The sequence below is a fragment of the Gopherus flavomarginatus genome, chromosome 2 (assembly GCF_025201925.1).
Source record: "Gopherus flavomarginatus isolate rGopFla2 chromosome 2, rGopFla2.mat.asm, whole genome shotgun sequence".
Lineage (NCBI taxonomy): Eukaryota > Metazoa > Chordata > Testudines > Testudinidae > Gopherus > Gopherus flavomarginatus.
Window position 1 is genome coordinate 237,624,975 of NC_066618.1, and position 21,789 is coordinate 237,646,763.

Consider the following 21,789-nt stretch of genomic DNA (forward strand, 5'->3'; position numbering starts at 1 on the left):
TCTCTGTTTGCTATGCTATCTCTCCTCCCTCGTGTTCATGCTGCCTTGTGTGAGAGGCTACATTAACGTGTTAACCCTTGAGGGCTCAGCTGAGTGCTAGTTTATGATTTAGCAGCAAGGCATCCCCTGGGAAATATCCCTCCTTCTTCCCTCCTCTAACTTCCTCACCTCAACCAAGCTTTACAATTATCACAGCTGCGAACAGTATTAAATTGTTTGTTTAAAACATATACTGTGTGTATATCTATACAATATGTAGTTTTTTATCTGCTGAAAAAAATGTCCCTGGAACCTAACCCCCCCATTTACATTAATTCTTATGGGGAAATTGGATTCGCTTAACATCGTTTTGCTTAAAGTTGCATTTTTCAGGAACATAATTACAACGTTAAGCGAGGAGTTACCGTATTACTGTTGTCACCTATTCCCTCATGTTCCATTTTCCTTTACCACCTTGTTTCTCCTCTTTTCCATCTGAAGAAATCTGTTTCAGCTGTCCAAGACAAATCCGCCTTTGCAACCTTGATATGAACCTATGACCAGAAAGGAAAACTAAAAACAATGCCTTAAACAGAGTTTGCCAGATCTCTGAGTGCTTGATAAGGCCACATGTTTTCTTGCTTGCAAAAAAAATGCTGGGAAATTGCAAGGCATAGCAAGAGAGAATACCATTTTCCTCCTCCCTTCATATTTTAGTGTCTTGTTTTCACTTAAAGGGAAGAGAGTAAGATTTAAATAATAATCTCTGAAGACCATCTAAACTGACTTTCTTCTTACCAAAAAGGACCGTTACTATCTCTGAGGCATATTAAAGGAAAAGACTATTTTCCAGAAAGATAGACAGTCATTTTGCTGTTCTCCTCTCCTCCCTGCAACTTCCAACTTTTAATGGATCGTTGTGCCTGTGCCTACACTTCCAACCACATATGATCTAGTGCCCAGCTTAACTGATGAGTTAATGCTGACAGGGTAAAATACAATATTCAAATAGCGTAAATATTGTCATTATAAAGCCAGAAATTTAAGAGTGAAGTGTAAAAGAAATCCAAACACATTAAGGTATGGAAATGCACAGTTAGGGCATCCAAACAAACTTAACTCGATCCTATAATGACAACATGAGAAAAAAAAGTAAAATCTAATGCATCTTTAAAAGTGAGTTTAATCTAACCTAGGATCACAAAGACTGAAGTGAAAAAAAAAAAATACAGTTACTGTAGGGTGTCGCTGAAGGACAGAATTAAGGTTGTTTGGGTGCCCAGAAAGCCTCTTAATGGTTTTGGAGAAATGGTAATCAGTGCAGAAACTATTAGATCTATCAGACACTGAAAACCCATTTTAGGGATGGATAGTCACATCAAGCATCTTGATGGAGTTTCACCTCATTCAACTCAGATTCCAGACGGTCATGATAGGAAGTTGGATTCTTGCCTAGATGAAGCAGCAGCAGCTAAGGTAGAGCAAGATGTTCTCCCTTCCAAGACCTGATATCCTAAACAAGGATCTTTTCTAGGAATTCGGGACTCTAAAAGGTAACGTATGAGTGATTGTCAAAAAATGTCACCAGGACGCCAAAGCAAAATTCACAAAGTAGTGTGTGTCAGAATGCAGGATCTTAATAAACTGGCCTCAAGGAGAATAAAATTCTGGAACATGTCATACAAATTAACTTCCACCAAGCACTGAGACAGGTTCTTGAAGATGCCTTTTTCTGACTGGGTTTCTTATGTCAGCGGAGATACAGTTGTAATAGTCATGTGTATCAATTAGCATCTCCGCCACTTCATTCTTTAAGTTCCTAAGAAAAATGTGCAATCAGTAGCAAGTGTTGTACTTGGGGGGGGGAGGTTTTGTTTTTAATTCATTTTTCTTAATAGGAACAAGAGGAGATCCCAAGAGTTACAGGCCAATAAGTTTTACTGTAGTACCAGGTCAAACTGGTTGAAATGATAACAATGATAAATTGCTAAATTATAAAAACATGATTATGTTCTGATAGGGATAAACCATAGCAGCTTCCCTACAGGAAAACTGTGCCTTTAAAACTGTTTTAATTCTTTGAACCTGTCAAGAAGAGAACAGGTAAAAGAACAATTTGACTATTTGTTAAAAGGTTAGTTTTGAAGTCCTAATAAAATTCTTCACAAAAGACTATCAAAGAAACATAAGTTATCACAGGAAGTACTGGCACAGAACAAACTGGTTATGAGAAAAAACAAAGCAGTAAATAAAAGGTCATCATGGCAAAAGATTAACAGTGAGACGATCCAAAGTTCTGAACTAGGACCAGTGTAATTATTTAATATGATACAGAAAAATGAGTAGGTAATGATAATGGCAAAATTTGCAGATGACAAAATGTAGCTTAGTTAATGCAAGAGAAGATGAGGAACATCAGAGAGGCTAATGAAAGCTGTTTTTGAGCTCGATGTGAACTCAAGTCCACCTTCAGCCATGAAAGGTCAAATCAAACATTCAGATTTGGGGAGATGGAAGGAAACTTCTCGGGAGGGTGACAAAGGCACCCAGTGGCAACAGATGGAGAGAGAATACAGCCTGTTTTCAAACATCTTTATTAGAGAAGAATGGACTGGAATCTCTTCAAATTTGCCCAAGGCAAAAAGATGGCACGCTTGCCTTCTCCTCTTGAAGGGTAGTTTATATTCAATAGGGAAAATTTTTCAGGGTTTGTGTCATATGTAATGCTACAAAATCCTCCTGGAATCACCATAGAAAGAACATGAGGGGGCTGAGAAGAAGAGGTCAAAGCTAGTCTCCCCCAGAGACTGACCTGGTAGTAAGATACAGTGCATCTTTGCTTGAAGAGGCTTGAGGGGGAGGGAAAACCCTGAACAGGACTGCAGAGAGGAAAGAAAGAAGGATTTACTTTCAATTGATACATGGAAGGATTACAAGTGAAGAAAAACTGGGCTGGAATCCACCCATTTGCAGGGGAATTATTGGGAAAAAAACTGTTCCATGCGGTAGGGGACTGAAACAAGGTACAGCTTCCCATTTTGGCCTCACACCTGCATTCCTAGGAAGAGCTGGGGAATTGTGCGCACACAAAGCTCACAACAGTTGGCTCAAGAAAAAGTTGTAGCCAAGACATTTCTTGGTACCAAGTTTAATGCTACTAAAAGTTGGGTTCTTGGCCTGAGTGAGCAGAAGCTCTGATGGACAAATATTACGTGATGACACACAGTGATGAGCACAGTACATAAATTTAGATAGCAATGCCAGACAGAGGTGGGTTGTTTTTTTTTGTTTTTTTTTAAACTAGACTCTCTTTGTATCAATTTGTCTATAAGAATGTCAATGACTTGCATTCACAAAATGTATTTTAAAATTTAACATTAATAAATTGCATATTATTTCTGCAATGTCTTATTTTGCTGAATATTGGGAGGATTACCAATTTTTAAAAGGAATACTTCTGTGACAAAATCTAAATTCCCCTTCACTGGAGAATTTAGTACCTCATACTCTTCAAACTTTGCTTTCTCACTTGTTTTGTGTAACTTTAATAACTAGTTTTAAGGGTTTTAGACCACCAATTAGACCCACTTTAAAAATAAGTTAGTGCAACAGAGGGAATAACTAGAACAGGTTTGGGGTTTTTTTTTTTTCTGCTACCATCATTTAAGTCATTATAACAGCCACATTTTAATTAGAGCCAACAGAAGATTTTTTTTTCCACCTTCTCCCATTGCACTTAAACACATTCACAGAACTGTACTGATATCTGTGACACTAATGTACATGGATACTTTGTAACAAGCCATTTAAAATACCTTTCATATTTGTACATTTAATTTATTAGTGATTTTTAAAGAGTTAAAATTTAAATTACCTGCTTATTTACTGAATGTTCATGTTATAGTGTATAAACAAATGATTATTTCTTATATAGCTGTTTTCATCAGTAGATCTCAAAATACTTCATAATCTTTCAACGTATTACCCTCACAAAACCCCTATGAGCTAGAGAATCATTATCATCCCCATTTTACACATGGAGAACAGAGGCGTAGAGAGGCTAAATGGCTTGCCCAAGGTTACACAGGAAGTCCATGGCAGAAGAAAACTGAACGTAGGTCTTCCACATCCTATGTCACTGCCCTAACCATTGCACTATACTGTAGCTTTTGTACCATAGTGCTGGGGTGTTTAATCATAATAAAAATGAAAAAAAAAAGTCAAATTCTGACTGAAGTTTACAGTATTTTTTTTTAAAGACTAATTATGTTTCCTAACACATTTCCAATTAAACAAATTGTTTTAACTCATTACTTTCTTATACTGCTTTAAGTTTGATTTTAGGTTGATTCCCTCCCACCCATATTTTTCAGCATTATCTGCACGTGCTAAATTAATGGAGCCTTTCAAAAGATTAAGATCTCTTCAGGGACACTGAAACCTACTGAAGATCTTTTCAACTTTCATCCTGTGTGTAAAGGTCTCCACTTCCAGAACCATCTAACTCTTTGTAAAAGCTGGAAAAGTACTCTTCTTGTCTCTTCCAAGCAAATATAAGTGCATCCATTGCTGGACACAAGATGATACTTCACTTCATTCAAAAACCTGTGTCTAGTCCTGATGTATTCATAAGTTTAAACTATATTTTCCAGAATATAAAGTAATATTGAGCATTGGGATTCTTCTGTATTATTTTTGGGATAACAAGGATGAAGTGGTGGAAAGATTTTTCTGAAAAGTTCAAGAATAGTTTCTCGTTACATAAGCAGCTAATAGCATTAATTTTTAGAGGCCCAGAAGTTAGAATTAATGGAAGCCTTTATGTATTTGTCATTTATCTGCTTTCAAATACTTACAGTGAAAAATACGGATATCAATGTATGGATGAGAACCTCTTCTTTCTGTTTCAAATCCTGCCCGACTTCTTACTCGCACATCTCCTAGAAATAGGGTCAAGAGTGAAATAAGAGTGGAAGAGCAGCAGAGATAAAATGCAATTGAACATAGCTGCAAGGGATAAAAAGTCATGTACTTAATGGAGTAGGGTTATTCATACAATAAACCTACTCAATGCTTTTTTGTTTTAGAGGTGATGTTTCAAAACGAAGTTTGAAGATTTGTTAAACATGCAACTGCATGCTTTTTGTCAACTTCTTTCCTGCCTAAACATATGTGGCCAAAAGCATTCAGATGAAATTAAAAACATTTGGCTACGCCATTATGATAAAAAAATGCATCTTAATGTGATAAGAAACAAGAATATTAAAAGTTGATTTGTCCCTCAATTAACACATGAAGCAGGGATAGTTGTATAGTTCAAAAGATTCAACTTTGAGAAATTATAGCTTTTAGCAAATAAACTAGTTACCATCTGTTCTCATATTGAATAACAGAACATTTCCCACTAGCATTTACTTACTTGTGCTCAGCTGTTTGAACATTACACAAGAGCCTATTAAAATACCAAAACTCAGTATTAAAATTTTAAAGCATCAGTGTTTCTAGGTATTCGCTACTGCAACTTAAACAATTAACACTATACTGTATTTCTTAACATACTGATTGATTTCTGCATTTGTGTTTTACCAGTTGAAAGCTGATCACTGTGAGTAATTAATTCATTCACCGAGACAAGAGAATTCACCTGAATTAAAAAAAATCCCTTTAGCTCTTACAAATAGGAGATCAATTTAATACTGTTTGTCTCAAGTTTAACTCAATGTTAAAACATTAGAACACTCTCAGAATTGCTATATTTCCATTAATGAAATCCTGAATGTATATTACAGTCCTCTCTCCAAAGAAAGTGGTTTTCATGTAAGTCATAATTAGGAATTTAATAGAGAAGACAAAGACTATATTTAAAAAAATTGTGAGCACTAAAGAAAAATCTGTAGCTATTTAAATTCCAGTAACTGCCACCATTTCACTGTGTTGAAATTATTTCATCTCTCCCTGTCTGCTTCTCCAACTAATTTACTCATAGTACTAAATTAAACACATTATTAAACCGAGTAGAAAATCACTTTACTAAGATAGCAATGTAGCTGAAGAGACAAAAATGTTGTGAATAGTAATACATTTAAAAGTATCCATCCTACAACAGTATGTATGATGGATAGTTTTGCAGAAATTGTATACATTTAAACACTACTGTTTGGCAATACATATAATAATACACTTTATATAAGTAGTATCTTGAGAGGTACAATGTGTGAATACCACAAAGTGAGGAGATCCAAGCACTCACTGTATATTATAATGAAGTATTTATATATTCACGCAGTCATGAGGGGTATGAAATGTTTTCAGCTATTCTTTCCTTATATATGTTTTTAAAGATCTGAAAATTCTTTGTGAAACTGCTAGTAGAAGGTTTCAGCAAAAGGAAAGCTAACTTCACCACCACCCATGCAGTAATCCTCTCCTCTGAGGCTAACAAAAACAAAGTCAAATTATAAGACTCTCCAAGATGTTCAGCTAACAGAATGGTTCATTCCACTCTCTAGAACAGGGGTAGGTAACCTATGGCATGCGTGCCAAAGGTGGCACGCAGGCTGATTTCCAGTGGCACTCACACAGCCCAGGTCCTGGCCACCGAACCAGGGGGCTCTGCATTTTAATTTAATTTTAAATGAAGCTTTTTAAACATTTTAAAAACCTTATTTACTTACATACAACAATAGTTTAGTTATATATTATATTATAGACTTACAGAAAGAGACCTTCTAAAAACGTTAAAATGTATTACTGGCACACAAAACCTTAAATTAGAGTGAATAAACGAGACTCAGCATGCCACTTCTGAAAGGTTGCCGACCCCTGCTCTAGAAGATGCAGAGGCAACACTGCAGAACTCTTCTGCTAGACACTAGAACTGATGATTCGTTGGATAAGTAATGTGACCATAGGAAATACTTCTAAAAAAAAGTTTAGTAAAAGAAAAACTTTAGAGAGAAAAAGTCAAAAAATGGAGAAGAGGGAGGGAACTCAGCTTCTACATTGATATTTTCACATGAAACTGGCACACTGGACAGTGCTGTCCCCTATTCTCGGGCAGAGTGCAGCTGCCAAACTTGAGTCACATCATCATGTAACAAAAAACAAATAAAAAATAAAAAGGAAAGCAAAGGAAAATAGGAGGAGGAGCTCAGAGAGAACCACCACCTGAAGACTTCATTGGGAGTTTCCTGTTAATAATTGAAACTAATGGGTATCACACCTCAGCAAAATCTATCTAAAAAAAATATTTTCTACTGTGTTTTGAGTTCCCACTTGCCTAGGTCTGGAGTTTGACAGCTGAGCCAGTCTATTCAATTGCCCATATTTCTCCCAAATGTTATGAAGCCATGGCCTTTGAATGGTAGAAACCTGAGGAGGTCACTTTTAATTTTCCTTTGAAGATTTCAGTAACCTATAGGTTCCATTGTTGTATTCTACCAAAATGGGCTAGATATAGAGGAAGGAACAGTTTAACTATTAAACTGATCATCAAGGTTAAAGGATTATAGTAAAGGAGACTGCCTGATGACCATTTCCCTTCACTGAATCTATGCAACATATTTCACCAGCCACAAAAACCCACAGTGGCAAAGATGTTGACGGCAAAGGGCTCTTCAAGTTATTTGTTTGAGAGCAATTTTGTTTTGCAAGTTCACCAAGTGAAACATAGAAATAGGTTTATAAAAAAGAAGGGCAATGTTTCTGACTGAAAGAATGAAACACACATAATTGGGGTGGGTATCGGAAAAGAAAGAGCAACATACTGGTGGATGCATACGGATAGTACAGGAGTAGGAAGGCATCCTTTTATATCTACAGTACAGAGTAGAAATTTCCCAAATGAGCAGACAAGAATCTGTGGAAAAGAGATTTTCACTGAGCAGCTGAGAAATGTGAAAGTAGAATGAATTATATTGTGAAAATAGAAAGGATTAAAGAAATGCTGTCTGTACCTTTAAGCAAAATTGTTGGAATGCTGCAATCCAGGTGTCAGGAATACAGACATTAACATAGAACAACTGCACCGTTTAAGGGCAATTGGTGAAGTATTAGCCTTAGATCGATAAGAGTTAGTAAGGAAGTAGGCTATGCATGCTGTGCCCCAGGTGAATTTTACTGTTTTGATTTCTTTGTCCCTTTGTCTAATTCCCGCTCTTTTATCTGTATAAATAAGATAGTTTGTGTCTTGCATGGTGCTCACATTATCTAGATGTTATTAGCAGAGCGCTGTGCTAATAAAAGAGTGGTCTGACAAACTGTGAGTCCTGAGTCTAACTTTGACAGAAGGTAAAGATCTAGTACCCATCAAAAACCTCCTGTTTGTTTTTTTATACATTAAAATACCTAAAGCATTTGCCCCAGAAATATTGGAAAAAGTAGAGTGCTGCAAGGTGCCTAAAGGTTCTGAACTGTAGCTCAAAATAAAAAGACCATCTCCTGGCTTAACTGGAAGGAAGGGAGGACTTTATTAAGAATGGAGGGGAGTATAGAGGAACCCTGGAAACCAGTAGACTGTATAATCTATAGAGACCATCTGTCTGCAATAGTTCAGTCCCATTCTTAGAAGAAACAGCAATGCTTGTCTTTTACAGGCAGTCCTCTTGGGATGACAAGCCTTCATTGTCACTTCTTGGACCTCATTTTAGGGGAAGACTGCTCCCAATACACAGAAAACCAGAAATAACAAATACCTGTTGGCCCTGGTGCAACAAATGAGCTGTCTCCATTACCAGGTATTTACAAATGGAATGTGTTTAGCATCTTGCGCAATTCACATTCCCTTTAAATCTGAAGCATCTTTATTGATTTTTTTCAGAGAAGCTTTATTCAGAACAAAAAGTGAACTTCCATGAATCTTTAAGACACTGAAAAATGTCCAGTGTCAAAGCCAAATAATTCTTCTGGGAACTAAAACAAAGTTACGCCTCCAATAAGAGAAACAAATGATATTACAATGAGTACTGCAGAAGTACTGTTCCTTTCATCCCTTTATTTTGTTCAGTTCAAGATTGGCTTTAGCCTTTTAAAAAGTTTCATCAAGGGGATATCTGAAGAACTATGGTACCAATCACTACAGAATCCTTTAAGTCTGTTACAAAAGCTTCATAATCTTTTTTCCAGTAACATTCTATTTGCTTATTGGCTAGATTTTTGGAAGCAGCTTCCCAGACTACAAAAACAAGTCTTTATTAACTGAGAAATGCAATCATCCTCTTCAGGGGGATTAGCTTAAACATCTTCTCTGTCTTCCCATGCTTTTTTCTGAAATTTGTGACAAACCCTGCTGAAACTACTCTTTTCAGAATAAGTCAACACACATCTCTAATGACTGCTGAATGGTATTCCCAAATCATCACTGCACTCATTTTAAATTCAATTCAAAGAGGATCAAAAAGATAAAGAAGAAACTTCAGCCTCTTCAAAGGAGAGAGAAGGAAAAATCTTCTTTGTTGAAGTCTCCAATTTAGCGTGCATGTATGACATGCACATTCTTAGCTATTTTTGTTGGCTCAGTGTGCTAAACTCTGGTTTTCTCCTAGAATAGTTGGAAAGCTTGGATGATTTGCAGTCTGTGACAAAAGACATCAAGGTATCAGCAATGGGAGAAACTAGCTTGAAAAAGATGATGGTGAAAGAACAGGAAGGAAGGAAGAGAGTGCTCCCTTGGCTAACTAGTTGAAATTGCAGACTGAATGCCCCAGTTTAGGGGAAGAGAATCAGACTCAGAATTTAAATGGAAAAGGGAGAATAGCCTGCATATATTAAAAGACAGACAAAAGGAATCAGGGGATAACTGCTGCTGAGGGGAGATTACTAATTTTCTAACTTTGTTGGCTTTTTTGCTTTTTCTTCCTCCATAGTGATGATGAGCTATTGTAACACAGACAGATCCCAGTCGACAGCATCAAACCTGGGACCTCGAGCTAAATCTGGGGTGGGCAAACTATGGCCTGGGGGCCACATCCGGCCCTTCTGACGTTTTAATCTGGCCCTCGAGCTCCTGCCTGGAAGCGGGGTCCGGGGCTTGTCCCGCTCCAGCCAGGGGCTTGCCCCGCTTCACATGTGCTGTGGCTCCGCATAGCTCCCGAAAGCAGCAGCATGTCCCCCCTCCGGCTCCTATGCACAGCCAAGGGGCTCCACAGCTCCCATTGGTCAGGAACCACGGCCAATGGGAGCTGCAGGATTGGCGCCTGTGGACAGGGCAGCGTGCCGACCTGAATGGCTGTGCCTCTGCATAGGAGCCAGAGGTGGGACATGCCGCTGCTTCCAAAAGTTGCTTGAGGTAAGCACTGCCTGGGGCCTGTACCCCATACCCTCTCCCACACCCCAATCCCCTGCCCTGATCCCCCTCCCACCCTCCAAACCTCTTTGTCCCAGCCCAGAGCACCCACTTGGACTCCCAACCCCTCATCCCCAGCCCCATCCCAGAGCCTGTACCCCCAGCCAGAGCCTTCACCCCCCTCCACATCCCAACCCCCTGCCCCAGCCCGGAGCCCCCTCCCTCACCCTGAACTCCTCATTTCTGGCCCCACCCCAGAGCCCACACCCCCAGCCAGAGCCCTCAGCCGCTCCCACACCCCAACCCCCAAATTCATGTGTATTCATGACCCACCATACAATTTCCATACCCAGATGTGTCCCTTGGGCCAAAAAGTTTGCCCACCTCTGAGCTAAATGCATGAGCCTCTACTGCATGAGTCAAAAGTCACATGGCCCTTAGCTAAGGCTATGCCAGACTCACCAATATCTAAGTCGTCTCGGTGCCACTAGAGGGGACAGAGCACCACACCCAGGAGGTGTGGGGGTTACACTATGGAAGTGGGGACTATATAGGGCAAGTAGTTCAGATCTAGCTGAGAGGTGCATTATCACCAAAGCAGACAGTTTAGAGTAGGCCACTCAATGCCCCATAACTTCCATGCCCTATATTGGCCAAGACTCTCCAAAATGGATCTTGGAGGCAGCAGAGAAGAGCAGAAAAGCCAAAACACGATAAGAATAGAAGGAAAACAAGAACATTTACAGGAGAGTAAGGAGGAATATTGAGGAAAGCTACCCTGTAGCTATAGACAGAAACAGTTGACTGAGACCAATATAGCTGGATCATGCTTACGAGATTTCAGTGCACACAGGGCTGTATTTCTATTTTTGGAAGATGAGCCATTCTCCAGGATCTGAATCTGCTTTTGGAGAATGACAGAGTGGTTGAACAAATTTTTTGGAGTGCAGGAGAGAGTATCCATCTCAAGCTGACAATGTTCAGTTATACTGCCACTGATTGAGTCAGTTAAGGTTTTTCCATTATTTTTTGGGATTTTCAATCTTTTTCTTTCCGAGGTCCCACCCAACAGACAAAAATACCAGAGCCCACCTGTGCCACAACAACTGTTCTTCTGCATATCCAGTAGATTAAAAGCCAGGGTTGATGTTTGAGGGTAACAAGCAGAACAATTGCCCAGGGCCCCACAAAACTAAGTTGCTTGGCCTTTGGCTCGAGCCTTGGGTGGCAGCTCTCTGGCTTCAGTTTTCTGCACTGGACCCCAGCGAGAGTGAGTCTAATGCTGGCCCTGCCGTCTGGTTTATTTTGGCAGACTCTCTGAAACCTACATGTACCTCCTCCTCCCCTCAGGGACCCCAGACCCCTGTTTGAGAATTGCTGATTTAGGTATCCATAAGGTTATGTTTTAGGTAGGATTTGGAAATACTGCTGTACCACAGTAACGTCACTCCAATTGGGGTCACTTGAACCTCTATTCAAGACCTGGATTCCAATAGCCTGCACATTTTAGGGAAAGCAATTTCACAATCATCACAGCCAAATAAAACCAGTAGGACAAGTTCTAAGTAGTCTTTCAGTTAATTGTATAACAATTTTATAGGGCTGTCGATTAATCACAGTTATCTCACGTGATTAACTCCAAAAAATTAATCGTGATTAATCGCAGTTTTAATTGTGCTGTTAAACAATAGCGTGCCAATTGAAATTTATTAAATATTTTGGATGTTTTTCTACATTTTCATATATATTGTATTCTGTGTTATTGAAATCAATGTGTATATTATTTTTTATTACAAATATTGGCATTGTAAAAATGATAAACAAAAGAAATTGTATTTTTCAATTCACTTCCAACAAGTACTGTAGTGGAACAAGTACTGTCATGGAAGTGCAACTTACAAATGTAGATTATTTTTGCTACATAAAACTGCACTCAAAAACAAAACAAAAAAGTAAAACTTCAGAGTCTACAAGTTCACTCAGTCCTACTTCTTGTTTAGCCAATCGTTAAGATAAACAAGTTTGTTTACATTTACAGGAGATAATACTGTCCTCTTCTTATTTACAATGTCACCAGAAAGTGAGAACAGGCATTTGCAGGGTACTTTTGAAGCTGACATTGCAAGGTATTTATTTGCCAGATACGCGAAACATTCGTATGCCCCTTCATGCTTTGGCCAACATTCCAGAGGACATGCTTCCATGCTGATGAGGCTCATTAAAAATATAATGTGTTAATTAAATTTGTGAGTGAACTCTGTGGGGGAGAACTGTATGTCCCCTGCTTTGTTTTACCCAGATTCTGCCATATATTCCATGTTACAGCAATCTGGGATGATGATCCAGCGCTCATCGTTCATTTTAAGAACACTTTCCCTGCAGACTTCACTAAACGTAAAGAAAGTACCAATGTAAGATTTCTAAAGAGAGCTACAGCACTCAACCCAAGGTTTACGATTCTTAAGTGCCTTCCAAACTGAGACGGACAAGGTGTTAAGCATACTTTTAGAAGTCTTAAAAGAGCAACACTCCGATGCAGAAACTACAGAACCTGAACCAACCAAAAAAGAAAATCAGCCTTCTGCTGGTGATATCTGACTCAGATAATGAAAATGAACATGTGTTGGTCTGCACTGCTTTGGATTGTTATCGAGCAGAACCCATCATCAGCATAGACGCATGTCCTCTGGAATGGAGGCTGAAGCATGAAAGGACCTACGAATCTTTAGCACATCTGGCATGCAAATATTTTGCAACACTGGCTACAACATGAAAAAAGTTGATGATGAAAAAAGTAGTTACTAATGTGTACAAATACGGTGAGCTTAAAGTTTGGGAATACAGAATGACCACCAACTAATGAGAAAGTAGCTATGTGTATTATAATAGGGATACAAGTATCCAGATAGTAAGATTCAGAGTACACTAAAAGTAAAACAGGGCAACTTCTATTCTAAGGACTTAGTTCATTTGACAAGTTAGCAGTTAAATACTATAAAATACAGGCAAGGGAGTTATGTTCATCATAGTAAGTCAGTTTCAGGTGCTCTACAACATGCAAATGAATTCTAAATATGTACAAAATTAAAATTAAGAATACAATATTGAATGTTCTTATAGATCTAATTTTATTCCAGTTCTGGCCTTTCAAAAGAAAAATAATAAATATATCATAGGAAGTTAGATATTGCCTTCAAGTTCATTGTACAGTATTCAAATGGCAGTGATGAGTCACGTTTTGTCTTCCAAACCTGCATTTTGGTGCATCATCACACCACTTCTATCCTCTTGAGAAATTATGGGTTTGATAATCTGCTATTACAATTCCATATTTTTCCATAAAATTCCAGAAACCAGTAAGAAAACCAGAAACTAAATCCCCATTAGAATAGAATCTATGGTACCTCAATCTTCTAGCAGACTTAGCTATTATCATTAGGACTATATTTTATCATAAATTTAATGTCAATTTACATTTCTAGTCCCTTTCATCCAAGCATCTCAGAGCACTTTAAAAAGCTGGATACATATTATCATTCCCATTTTAGAGAATAAGCTATTCATTTTTATGCTTTTGAAACAGTAAACTTCACTTTGCTAATTGAAAAGAAGAGGCACTAAGTGTCACATTACAATTAAATCACAAAAATAAAGTAAAATTCACTAATGCTAAGGGACAAAAATCCCCAAAATGAGAAAATTCATATTACAGAAACTCAGACCTGAATTTACTTTCTTGTACCTAAGTAGAGGAACACAAACTATATTCAATAAGATAACCGGCACTTTGGAGAACCCTGCAATGCATGCTGCAAAAAAGTATGAGAGTACAGAGTTTCAGTCCTAAAAATAAAATAAGGAAAAACATTCCAATATATGAGAAACAGAATTGGAAAACAAATCGGTCATTTTCAACAAGCTTTTAAAAATAAGCATCTTTTTTCCACTTGAGAGCTCTCTGAAGTATTTGCTCTGTGCTTTCTCAGTCTTAGAAACCTGAGCCTTTGGAAGCAGACACCAGTATCACAGTATATTACAAATTCATAATTCCAAAAGATAGAGGTTGCTTACCTATAACTGGAGGATCTTCAAGATGCGGGATCCCTATCTGTATTCCAAAAGTGGGATATGCACGCTCACCATGCACCTGAGTCTGGAATTAGTTGTAAGCAGTGTCCATTGGCTCACACATGCACCGTAGCTCTTCTCAAGCTGCCAACCAAGTGCATAAAGAGTGGTGCAAGCCAATGCCTCTCCAGATTCCCCATTCTTACCACAGTGTAATCAATCCACAGCAGAGGGAATTGGGGGGGGGGGGCGTAGTGGATTGATTACACTGATAGATAGGGATCACACATCTCGAAGAACCTCCAGTTACAGGTAAGTAACTTCCATTTCTTCTTCAAGTGATGGTCTCTATGTGAATACTACATGTGGGAGATTAACAGATAAGTGGTGGGTGCGAGGACGCAGAAGTAATTGACTGTAGTACTGCTGTCCCCATAATCATAATGCAGCTGATGACTATACCAAGGTGTAATGTCTTGTGAAGGTATGCAAAGAGCTCCAAGTAGCTGCCCTACATATCTCTGGTATGGGTATGTCCCTCAGAGGGCTGGTCCACACTGGGGGGGGGGGGGGAAATCGATCTTAGATACGCAACTTCAGCTACGTGAATAACGTAGCTGAAGTCGAATATCTAAGATTGGATTACTCACCCGTCAACACCGCGCGGGATCAATGTTCGCGGTTCTCCCTGTCGATTCCGGAACTCCGTTGGGGTTGATGGAGTTCCGGAATCGATATAAGCGCGCTCGGGGATCGATATATCGCGTCTAGATTAGACGCGATATATCGATCCCCGAGCAATCGATTTTAACCCGCCAATACGGCGGGTAGTCTGGATGTGGCCAGAGATGCAGCTAAAGTAGCTTGCCCCTTGGGGAAGGGAGCCTTTACTCCATGTAGGAGCGGGGAGAGACAAATGTGCCGATATAGGTACCTCGATTGCTCTGCTATGGAAACAAATAATTTAGGTGTCTTTCTACCATCCTTTGTTCTTTACAGATAAAAGACCAAAGCCCTCCAGACATTCAGAGAACGTGGTCTTCTCTCCTCTTCTGAGGCATGTGGTTTAGGAAAAGATACAGGTAAGTGGATGACCTGATTTGTACAAAACTTGGAAACTACTCTGGGTATGAATCTGCAGTAGGAGCATAGCAAGAGCTTTTCTTTATAGAAGACAGAATATGGTGGGTCAACCAGAAGCACTCCCAGCTCTCTGGTTCTTCTGGCCGACATTACAGCTACCTTCATGGACATTGAGCATATGGCCAGCTGCTCAAAGGGAGACTTAGTGAGAGACTAAAGAACAAAATTGAGGTCACACTGAGGTGTGGACTTCATTATTGGTGGAAAGGATCTGCGAATCCCCTTCAAAAATCTAACTGTGACAGGGTTTGTGAGAGATACGGTTATCCACTGGAGGATGGAAAGCACAAACAGCTGCTAGATGCCCCTGCAGGGAACTGAACGCAAGACCCGAAGACCTAAAGGCAAGTAAGATACTCTAAGATATCAGGATTCCAGTGGAGCTGGAGACAAACTGCATTGATGAGCCCAAGTAGAGCCCAATTCCATTTAGCTGAGTAACAGCTTCTTTTAGAGTCTTTTCTACTTTGGTCAAGAATGAATTGCAACCCTCTTGGAACATGAGCTTTCTGTCTTTTATGCCATTCAAATACCAGGCTCTGAGTTGCAGTGGCCCTGGATTGGGTGGATGACCTTGCTCCTGTGTTAGGTTTGAAGGGTGGGATGTTCATGGGAGGTTATAAAGAAAGCTTGAACAGACCCATGAACCAGAATTGTCTCAACCAGTTGGGTGTGATGAGGATGACTTGAGCTCAGTCTTGGTGGATCTTCTGTAAAACCTATGGTATCAAAAGAACTGGAAGGAAAGCATACCCCAGGCACCCTTCCACACCATCAGGAGGGCATCTCTCAACAAGTCTTTGCTGAGGGTTGCTCTAAAGCAGCGGTTCTCACACTGTGGGTCGGGACCCCAAAATGGGTTCCGACTCTTTGAATGGGGTCATCAGGGCTGGTTAGACTTGCTGTTGCCCAGGACTGAAGCCGAAGCGCCACTACCCAGGGCTGAAGCCAAAACCAGAGGGGTTCAGCCCTGGGCAGCAGGACTCAAGTTGCAGGCACCCGACTGGGGCTGAAGCCCTTGAGCTTCAGCATTGGCTCCCCTGCCTGGAGCAGTGGGGCTTGGGCTTTCCCCCCACCCCAACCCGGGGAAGTGGGGCTTAGGTGGGCTCAGGCTTTGGTCCCCCCTCCAGGGATCGTGAAGTAATTTTTGTTGTCAGAAGGGGGTGGTGGTGCAATGAAGTTTGAGAACCCTTGCTCTAAAGAAGTACCAGGGAAGCTTCCTGCTCACCTGTGAGTGGGGCTCATCAGGGAGGAGTTCTGAGTGCGGTAGGGAGGGCGAGACTCAGCAGGAGGGTCTGGGTTTGAGGGGCTCTGGATACACAGGGGTTGGGCAGATAGGGGTGCAGCTCCCTGTAAATGGATCCCTCCCTGTACAGCTCAGGAGTGATGGGTGCAGGAAGTGGGTGGAGAGGGGAAGTTTTCAGAAATTCCTGCAGCCAGGGGAGAAATCTGGGGGTAGGTCTGACCCAGCCCTAGATGCTGAGCAAGGGAAGAGGAAATCCTGTCATTCCCAGCCCAACCAGGATAAGCAGCTGAGCATGGCGCATGGTAGGAGCCACCAGCCGGGTCTTCTCCAGTCCTACCTTCTCCCCACAGTGATTTACGCAGAAAGTCATTTTTCTGCGGGAAAGCAAAGAAATCTGTGGGGAACAAATTCTGCGCACACGCAGAATTCCCGCAGAAGTAGTCAAAATGTGGATTTTTCATGATTGACATAGATACCTTGGAAAAGTAAAAGGTAGAGCATAATATGGGTCATGATGTGGACCTCCTTATAGGAGTTTCCTGTGAGAAGCCAGTCAATGAGATATGGGAAAACTGTAAATCCTCTTCTTGTCCCAGCAGCCACCACTGAAAAAACCCTGGGTGCTGTGAACAGACCAAAGGGGAGGACTCTGAATTGGTAATAGTTTTGCTGTAAGAGGAACCTGTGGACTGTGGGCTGAATGAATATCTATATGAAAATATGCATCTTTCATGTTGAGAGCCACAAACCACGTGCCATTCTCTAACAAGAGAATTACTGATGCCAAGGGTTTCATGTTGAATTTTATTTTTTTGATAAGCTGGCTTAACTGACATAGATCAGGAAGTATGGAGCATAGACTCCCTTTCCAGGATGTTGAGGTGGAACCTTTTCTATGGCTCCCCTGAGGAGCAGGGAGTTCACATCTCCTGTCATAAAATCTCCTCATAAAAGTGGTCTCTGAAGAGCCATCGGGAAAGGGGTTTGGAGAAGGAATAGTCAGAAACTTGTTTAGACAGCCCCCATGGGTATTCTCTAATACCCATTTGTCTGTAGCTACGGCCCTCCAGCTTTTGTCAAATTGGGCAAAGCAGCCTCCAAACATACGAATAGGAGAACGAAGAAACAGCAATAAAGGGATGTGGATGAAACACACTCCTCGCCAGGGGTTAGAATACGACATGGTGGTGGATGTTGCAGACAGTGAGTTCCTGCATCTATATACCCTCAGTCTCTTGCAGTGTGGCTCCTGAGAACATTGATAAAAGGGCTGAAGAGGTGAGTCTTGCCCTATATCCCTATTTCTGATGCTTCCTCCTGGGGACGGGTATAAACATCCAGATGGTGAAAAATTGTTCTTGAGCCTTTGAGAAAGTGGAGAGATTTCATCCATTTTCTCATGGAACAGGTTAACAGTGTCAAAGGGCAGATCTTTGATGGAACTCTGCCTCTCTCTAGGGAAACCTGAGGATTGTTGTCATTGTTGATCCCTCGAAGTCTAGGATATCATCTTTCACAGGTTTTATTTTTTATGGGACACAGACCCATTGGTAGATGTTGCAGGTGGTGTTGGAAGTCAGAGTTGGGCTATGATTGCTGGGTGACAGTTGTCTGTCCTTTATTTTATGCGCTTTTCTGCTACCAGGGCAAGACGATTTTCCTCAAATGTGGACGGTCCTTCTTTGACAAGTCTTCGACAGTTATCCCTATCCTGGGTTAATGTCTCCCAGTGTGTGGTACTGATGCCATATCTCTTGATGTTTATCTTGAGGATGTCTTTAAAGTGTTTCTTTTGGCGTCTCCCTTTCCTTTCTCCTTTGGTGAGTTGGGCATACAGCAATTGTTTTGCTTGGTGTACATCAGGCATGCACACACAGTGCCTGCTCCACCTCAGCTGGTGCCCGATAATTAGGGGCTTAACACAAAAGATGTTGACCTCTCTGAGGACACTGACATTATTGCGGTGATCCTCCCACTTTATGTTGAGGAACTTCCTAATAAAGTGCTGGAGCTGGTGTTCCAGGTTTTTCAGGTGTTTTCTATAGGTCATCCAAGTCTCACAGCCATAGAGGAGAGTTGAGATTACCACTGCTTTATAAACTAAAAGTCTAATGTGTGTTCTGATGTCGTGATTGTTGAACACCTGGTGAGACAGTTTGCCAAAGGCAAGGATAGCACAGTGGATTCTGTGCTGAATCTCAAGGTTTATGTCGGCTTTCTGTGAGAGATGGCTGCCAAGGTAGGCAAAGTATTCTACATTTTCCACTTCTTCTCTGTCAATGTAGATCTTCCTTGCTGCGTCTGGTGGAGAACTTTTGTTTTGCCAATGTTCAGAGTTAGCCGTAGGCTTTTGTAAGCTTCAGAGAAGCAATTAAGGACTGTTTGCAGATCCACCTTTGAGTGTGAAAGTACAGCACAATCATCTTTGTACAGGAGTTCGGTAACTGTTGATGATATTACTTTAGTTCTGGCATGGAGACGAAAAAGGTTGAAGAGGTTGCCGTCAGTCTGATACTGGACACCAGTACCATGTGGTAAACGGTCTTGGTTAACGTTTTCATAGCTGCTAGGAAAATGGAGAAAAGGGTGGGTGCCAGTACAAAACCTTGTTTTACACCAGTTCAGATGAGAAAGGGCTCACAGTTAGGATCACTGCACAGGATGGATACAGTCATCTGTTCATGGAGGAGTCTTAAAATTGTGATAAATTTTCTTGGGCAGCGAAACTTTGACATGATTTTCCACACAGCTTCACTGTTGACAGAGTCAAAGGCTTTGGTCAGATCAATAAAGACCATAATTAACTCCTGGTGTTGCTCTTGACATCTTTCCTGGATCTGCCTAGCTGAGAAAATCATGTCGATGATGCCTTGTGATGGTCTGAAGCCACATTGGGACTCTGGAAGTACTTCCTCTGCAAGAGGGAACAGGTGATTCAGTAAAACTCTAGCAAGAATTTTCCCTGCGATGGAGAGAAGGGAAATGCCTCGATAGTTGCCACAGTCAGCCCTATTTCCCTTTGTGAAAATGGTAACGTTAGTGCTATGTAAATCAGCAGGGATTTCTTCAGTGCGCCAGATTTTGAGGAGCAGCACAGTAGGGTAGCTGCCCCACCCCTTAGAGTGTGGGCTGCAGCAGACCAGTGCGCCTGCGCAAATGGGCAGCCAATAAGAGAAGGGCTTATTGGGAGCCAATTGGGGCCCAGATCGGAGGCAGCCGATCAGGGCTAGGCTCAGCCCTATAAAAAGGCTGCTCAGAGAGGGAGCAGGCAGTCTGTCCCAGGCCTTCGAAAAAGGAAGGTCTGTCTCCAGAGCTGGGAGACTAGCTTCTGGGACAGTGCAGTGCTGGGCAGGCCCGGGGGGAGCAGAAGCGAACTCCAGCCCAGTGTCTGCCAGGCTGCAGGCTCTGAAGGGAAGGGTCTAACTGGTGCGAGGGGTCGAAGGGGAGGTGGTCCAGGGACATGGACAGACTGAGGAAGAGAAGGAGGGCAGGATGGCTGCCAATAGAGGATCCCGGGGTTGGGACGCAGAGTAGTGGGCGGGCTTGGGTCCCTCCCCTTGTCTTACACCCAGCTGATGGTAATGGCCGTCTAGGGCTGCACCAACCCCCTGCCAAGAGGGGTGTGACTTTGGATATGCAGTTCCCCACATTGGCTGGGGCTCAGAGAGACAGCTGATTGACACACACACCCCAGAAGGGGATGAGGATGGACTAAGGGGCATTGCCAGAGGGCAGTGGCTTGAAGAGGACACCGCAGGTTGGGGTCCATACACCAACCGAGGGTGAGCCAATGGACGGGACACCACCAGGAAGGGCACTCCACTGGACTGAGCTAATTTCTGGAGGTGCTGTGGTGGTGAATCCCAACACTGTTACAAGCAGCAAATGAAGCTTGTTAGTCAGTGTTTCCCCCCACGCTTTCAGTACTTCAGATGGTATGCCATCAGGATCTGGTGCTTTATTGTTCTTTATTTGCTTAATTGCTTTGAGGACCTCCTCAGGTGTTGAGTGGTTTGGGAAGAGTTTCCAGATTGGGTGCTGAGGGATGGAGTCAATGGTGTCATCAATCACAGTCGATTCTCGATTTAGAAGCTTTTGGTAGTGTTCCTTCCAGCACTCTTTAATGGATTCATTATCTTTAAGAAGAGTACTAACATTTTTGGATCTCAACGGTGTGAGGCCACATGAGGTTGGTTCATACAGGGTCTTTGTCTCACAAAAGAAGCTCCACATATGTCTGTCAGAGAACGCTTGGATGTCTTTTGCTTTGTCCTCCCACCATTTTTATTTTATTTTTATTTTTTTTTAATTTATTTCTCAGATCCTCCTTTTGATGGAAAGAGTTCTGCTTCTGACAGGACGATGCATGGTTCTACCAGTCACAGAAAGCTTTTCACTTTGGGTTAAAAAGGGCTGTGATCAAAACATTCTCATTGTCAAACCAGTTCTGATGGTGGTGGGTAGCAAGGCTGATGGATTCCTCACAAGCCTCATGGATGGTAACCACGGTTCTGTCCTCATGACAATGGTCATAGCCATCCCCCTGGATGTGGTATTTGCCACATTCACCACAGCTTAGAGTGAAATTTTTGTCACCAATTTGCTCTCATCCACTAAGAAAGCAGGCTCTGTTCTCCTCAGAGAGCTTGTCCTTAAACTCTAGAAATCTAGCATAATCGATAAAATCAGGTTTGGCCAGGGGGGGCCTAATAATTAGAGATTCTGAACTGGAGAGAGATGGAACGGAATACCTTTCTTCTGAAAAGGTCGAGTCTCTTATGTCCCTTATCAGAAGAAGGAGCCTTTGGGTGCTGATGCCTGGACCACTTTGTGGCTGCCTACTTCCCCCTTCATCCCCCACAGGGAGTTTGGTGGACAGTGAGAGAAGAAGAACTCTCGCCCCTTGGATGGGACAAAGTAGTGCTTCTCAGCCTTCCCGGAGGTGGGAGCACAAGTAGTAAGGGGGTGCCAAACCATATTTGCTAGTTCCATGATGACCTCATTGATGGGGAGGGCCACTCTGCTGGGACCAGAGGGCAGCAGAATGTCTAGTAAGCTGTGCTGAGGCTCC

General features: G+C 41.6%; 1 protein-coding gene across 5 annotated transcripts in view; it reads right to left on the bottom strand.

Moving 5' to 3' along the window:
- Positions 1-21,789, bottom strand: part of PDE7A (phosphodiesterase 7A) — a 158,175-nt gene that overhangs the window by 57,866 nt on the left and 78,520 nt on the right. For 4 of the 5 annotated variants that reach the window (XM_050941029.1, XM_050941027.1, XM_050941026.1 and 1 more), the window contains exon 3: positions 4,836-4,919. The exons of the other annotated variant lie outside the window; for it this stretch is intronic. In XM_050941029.1, the coding sequence (XP_050796986.1) occupies positions 4,836-4,919 (84 nt within the window). The remainder of the gene's footprint in view (positions 1-4,835; positions 4,920-21,789) is intronic. 5 annotated transcript variants of the gene reach the window in all.